Source organism: Pinus tabuliformis, chromosome J (genome assembly GCF_031772625.1).
Source record: "Pinus tabuliformis cultivar Carrire ecotype Pingquan chromosome J, CPIR1, whole genome shotgun sequence".
Classification (NCBI taxonomy): Eukaryota; Viridiplantae; Streptophyta; class Pinopsida; order Pinales; family Pinaceae; genus Pinus; species Pinus tabuliformis.
Genome location: NC_142295.1, coordinates 515,082,059 through 515,087,723, shown reverse-complemented (window position 1 = coordinate 515,087,723; position 5,665 = coordinate 515,082,059). Strand labels below are relative to the sequence as shown.

Here is a 5,665-nt window from a genome sequence, read left to right as displayed (position 1 = left end):
TGCCTTTCTGGAGCCTTCCTCTAACTCTGTTGCCAGAGGAGCTAATCGGATATGAGCTATTTCCACTTGGGAGTATGAAAATCGTTTTCCATCTCTAGTCTTCATTCTAACCTTCCAACGCCTTGATTTTTGTCAAAGCAATTTCCCCTGGAGCAGAAAGAGCCGTGCGAAATGGGCAGCTGTCCGATTGAATGTACAGAGCCTGACGTCAAAATTTTGCATTGCTGAAACACCACGATCGGCGTTGCTGAAACACCAGTTTCAGCAACTGATAAAATAACTGTGTTGCTGAAACACCATTTCCAGCAAGCAAATTTCTGGGTTTTCTGTGTTAAAACAGAATTACTGGTTAATCCGATTATGGGATGATGCAGAGAGAATCTTCCAAATTGACTGATAGGGTTCTTTGGCTTCTGGCAGCTCCAAGGTTGGCTTCAAAATCAGCTTGAGTATTTTGTCAAAGCAATTCCCCCTGGAGCAGAAAGAGCCGTGCAAAATGGGCAGCTGTCCGATTGAATGTACAGAGCCTGACGTCAAAATTTTGCGTTGCTGAAACACCACGAGCGGCGTTGCTGAAACACCAGTTTCAGCAACTGATAAAATAACTGTGTTGCTGAAACACCATTTCCAGCAAGCAAATTTCTGGGTTTTCTGTGTTAAAACAGAATTACTGGTTAATCCGATTATGGGATGATGCAGAGAGAATCTTCCAAATTGACTGATAGGGTTCTTTGGCTTCTGGCAGCTCCAAGGTTGGAGCTCAAAATCAGCTTGAGAATTAAGCTGCCTCATAATGTGGTAGAAGGAGATTTTCTGAAACTTAGCCAGCATGGGTCTTATTTTCTTTAGAATTCGGCCTAAATGAATCTGCCACTGATTCGAAGGAGAATTCATTGCTTGAATGATGAGTCGAGAGTCTCCGAAGACCGTCAATGTTTGAATGTTCCGTTTTAGAGCCAGAGTCAGCCCCTGCCACAAAGCTAGAGCCTCAGCTCTATTATTTGATTCGATTCCCAGACCCCAATGGTACTTGAGAAAAGTAGACCCATCGGGTTTCAGCAGCACTCCACCTCCACCCGCAGCTCCTGGATTGCCTTTAGAGGCCCCGTCGAAGAAAAGACAATGGTCATCTAGTGCCGATCTCCACTTTAGAAATTCCTGTTCTTCCATACGGATTTCCCACTTAGCATGGCAAGTGGTTGGAATAGTAGGGATGGGTTGATTATTTGGAACGATTTCTTTTAGCCACAGCTCCTCCTCATTGTCCAGCTTTACTTCATTCCTTAGGGTTGGCTTAGCTTCCAAAGTCTCTCCCAATAAAGCTTTAATTTTGGATATAACATTGTTTACAGTGCAGATTTCTCCTCTGAAGATTCTGTTGTTCCTTTCCAGCCATAATTTCCAACATATGTATTTAGGGGTCCACATCCAAGCAGTCCTAAGGAGGTTTTTATTGTTGGTGCAGATTGGAGGAAGCTTGGCCCACTCGTAGAATAGGGATGGCACACTTCTTGGTAGCTCAATCTTGTCCGCCCTTGAACTCAGGACCCCTTTCCAGACTGCCTTGGCAAAGGGGCACAGCAGCAACAGGTGATCAGCTGTTTCTTCCTCTGATATACATAATGGACATCTGGAGGGCCCTTCCTTTCCCCGTTTTCTCAGATTGTCTCCTGTGAGAATACTATTATGAGCAAGTGTCCAGCAGAAAAAGTCTATTTTAGGGAGAGAAGGAAAGTTCCATATGAATTTCCATTGCGTTGGGTCTGGAGGGACATTCGGGACAGCAATTAAACTTTTGTATCCTTCAGCTACCGAGTAGGAGCCAGTATGGGAGCCCCACCCTCTTTTATCCTTGGCTGTTGCTGATAATGGTGATTTCCCTTGCAGATTGTCTAACAGTAAAGAAGCTTCAGATTGCAAATGGTGTGGTACCTCCCCGAGGTTCCAGCTGTCCCATCTTCTTTCAGCATCCTCCGTCCAGTTGGTTATGTCCCATAGAGTTTCCTTGTTGTTGGAATGCAACCATAGCTTAATATTTGCCAGGCCTTTTATATGATGAAGAGGCTGGTCTCCAAGAATCTGATCATTCCAAATTCTTATTTTTTTCCCATTACCTGGGATCCAGTAGAGGTTGAGGCTGAAGTTGTCCAGAGCAGCGATACAAAGTTTGGATATTGGGGAGCCTTTGGAATTTTTTGGAGGAAGATCAAGACATCTCCATCGTTGACCTTGAAAGTATTTCTTCCACAGCACTTTCTTGCTCCAGCTTATTTTTCCTGCCACAATATTCCACAATATTTTTGAGCCAAGAGCGAGATTTTGGGCAGCCGAGTCTCTAATTTGCAGACCTCCTTCTATGAAAGGTTTCTTAATGGTGTCCCAATTTACTAAATGAAGCCTTCTTTCGTTGTTTTTTCCCCCTTCCCACAGAAATCTTCTCAGCATACCATCCATTTTACTGAGAAAGGTTTTGGGGGCGAGGAGAATGGAATGCTGAAACAGAGGCATGCTTGTTAAGACAGATTTTATAAGGATAATTTTCCCAGCAGTGTTCAGCCAGGAGGCTCCCCAGGCATTAATTCTGAGTTTGAGCTTGTCCAAAAGGGGCATCCAATGGGAAACTTTGGGGATGGATCTGAAAATTGGGATCCCAAGATATTTGAAAGAATCCCAGTCTTGACAGATTTTCATTTCAAGAAGCCTAGCTATATCAGCAAGGTTTTTAGCTGAGCAATTCCAGCCATAGATTGTACTTTTTGAGTAGTTAATCTTGCTGCCGGATGCTTCCTTATAGATGTCCAGTTCCTTTTTGAAAGAATTGGCCGAAATAATACTCGCTCCACCTAGTAGCAGAGTATCGTCGGCAAATTGAGCATGGTTTATTTCTTTGACATTTTGCACCATTCTGAGACCTGGCAGAATTTGGATTTGCTGACAGTAGTCGAGCTGGAAACTCAACACTGAGGCTTGAATGGCATAGAGAAGCGGGGACAGCGGACAGCCTTGCCTTAATCCCCTTGAAGCTGTAAAAAATTCAGTTGATCTTCCATTTACCAGCGGAGCGATCCAAGAGAGGCGATGCAGGCTTTCACCCAATTTGTGAATTTTGTTGAAAAGCCCATTTTTGTCATAACTGCAAACAGGAAGTCATGCCGCACCCTGTCAAAGGCATTAGCCAGATCTAGTTTTATTACCATTCCTTTCTCTTTTCTCTGGACACTTGAATGTACTGCCTCTTGAACCAGTACAATATTATCCAGTATCTTTCTCCCTTTGATGAAGCCTCCTTGGTTCTCCGGTATGATGTTCGGCAATATATTCTTGAGGCGCATGGATATTATTTTGGTAATAAGTTTATAGCTAGTATTACACAACGAAATGGGGCGGAATCTACTGAACTCAAAAGCTCCTTTTTCTTTCGGAAGCAAAGCCAGGAAGGCTGAATTGGTGCTGCCTCCTATCTTAGTACAAAATTGGGATTTCCTTACCATTCTCAGAAGGTCTTTGTTGATAATTGACCAGCAAGACTGAAAGAACCTGGCAGTGAACCCATCAGGCCCTGGCGCTTTATCCGGGTCCATGCAATCCAAAGCTTTCTTGAGCTCATCCATGCTGATCGGGGCAGTCAGCATATTATTGACGGGGTCTTGCACACAGAAGGGGATCAGATTGTACGGATATGCTTGGGGATCTATAGGCTGGTAATCAGGAGCTGAATAGAGATCTTTAAAAAAGGAGAATGCTGCTCTCTTTATGCCCTCAAAATCATTAACCACTGTGTCTTGGAATCGGATTTCTGAAACATTTTTGTATTGCTTTCGGGCTTCGGCATGTTTGTGGAAGAAACTAGTATTTTTGTCGCCGGCTTGTAACCATAAGTTTCTAGATTTCTGTCTCCAATACTCCTCTTCGTCCCTACTGGCTTTATGAAAGGCTTTTTGTAACTCAACTTCTTTTTGGAGCAGACTTCGAGTAATATCTGAATTCTCCATTGAGGATTGGAGGGCAGCAAGATTTTCTATAGACTCTTTTCGATTGGCAGCAGGAGTTTTCAAAGCTTTTGCCCATTCCTTGAGCTTTCTCTTAAGAGCCCGCAATTTTTCTTCCCACACGAAGAAAGGGGAACCCTGAATTTTCCGGTTCCAGACTTCAGCAACCACCTCATTGAACCCCTCTTGCTGAATCCATAACGGACTAAATCTAAATGGAATGGGTCCAAGATATCTATCCACGGAGAGTTCCAGACTTATGGGTTTGTGGTCAGAGGTGCAGTTGGGCAGAATTTTGGATGAGGTCATTAGGCCACTAGTGAGGAAGGAGGTTTGGACAAGGAATCTGTCCAAGCGAGCTGCTATATGGCTGGGACCTAGTCTTTTATTAGACCAAGTATATTTCCCGGCTGAAGGTTTGATGTCCTCCAAATCCCAATCGTTCATGATGTCTTCTACCCATTCTCTGGCAGGGTCCCTTACAGGTGAACCACCTTTTTTCTCTTCAGCAGCTAGAGTAACGTTCAGATCCCCTGCAATAATGATATTTCCTGGATTGTGCAAAACAAGAAAGGACTGGAGCGAGTCCCAACAAATTTTTTTCTCCGATGGCAAGACTGGAGCATAAAGGTTAAATAAACTTACTTGTTGACCAGAATCTTTGTGAAGGAGTTGAGTGAAAATCCAGTGCTGGCCACTTTCTTCTTGAATCAAGTCGTATTTGGAGCTGTCCCAGAAGGAGGCGATCCCACCAGAGGCACCTCTAGCACTGACAGCTCTTCCAGGGCCTTTGCGCCAGAATGTTTTGCTGGATTGGAGGAGAAGAGAGTCCTCCATCTTTGTCTCCTGGATGAGAAGGATTTCAGGCATATGCAACCTTACAATGTCTTTCAGGGCCTCTTCTTTCAGCCTGCTACCTAATCCTCTGCAATTCCAGGAGACGTATTTCATTATTTACTGGAGAGGGGGGGAGTGGCTCCTTTTGGAGCCTTGTTATTCTTGCGCCCGGATCTGGTATTCATCATTCCCTTGAGGGTTTTCTGGGAACCTTGGAGAACATCCATGTAGGTTTTCTCCTCTCTTTGTTTCTTCTTGGATTTTCGGCCCCTGGATGTTTTGATAGGAGAGATTTGAGAACTGTCTGATTCAGATTCTCTTTCTTCTGATTCTTCTCCTGATTCGGAGGCAAGACTAATGTGTTCGTCATCGCCTGCTTTTCCCCCTTGATCTGCCTTGGTTAGTTGGGGATTTGATTCTTCTTCGGATTCTTTCCTTTCCTTCGGCTGACCTTCAGTTTCTTCATGTTTCTCTGAGGCCTCCCCCTTTTCAGCTGTGGATGGGCCTTCATTTGAGACTGGTTTGGTTTTGTCGTTGGGCTGGGGATTTCCCTTTGATTCTGTCTACTTCTTCTCATTTGGCTTTGAGACTACCTTTCCTTTTTTTATTTCCTTCCATCCTTCTTCTTCCTCTTTATCCCCTGATGGTGCTTTAGGGCAGTTTCGTTGAAAATGGCCATGTTCATGGCAGATCCTGCATTTAAATGGGAGTTGCTCATAGTCTAGCTTCTGGTAGTGATGCCAATCTCCCACTATCAACTTGATAGCTTCCGGTAGCCCAGCTTTGAGATCCACTTCCACGCATATTCTGGCGCAGGTGTATTGGCCCTTGTTATCAGC

General features: G+C 44.3%; 1 protein-coding gene across 1 annotated transcript; it reads right to left on the bottom strand.

Annotated features, from left to right (window-relative positions):
- Window positions 1-457: 457 nt before the first annotated feature.
- Window positions 458-5,196, bottom strand: LOC149228019 (uncharacterized). The gene is made up of 6 exons (XM_089380651.1): window positions 5,048-5,196; window positions 4,742-4,914; window positions 3,538-4,501; window positions 2,460-3,133; window positions 672-2,276; window positions 458-549 (listed from the first exon to the last, which is right to left on the bottom strand). The coding sequence occupies exons 1-6, from the start codon at window positions 5,194-5,196 to the stop codon at window positions 458-460; spliced, it is 3,657 nt and encodes a 1,218-aa protein (XP_089236777.1).
- Window positions 5,197-5,665: the final 469 nt, after the last annotated feature.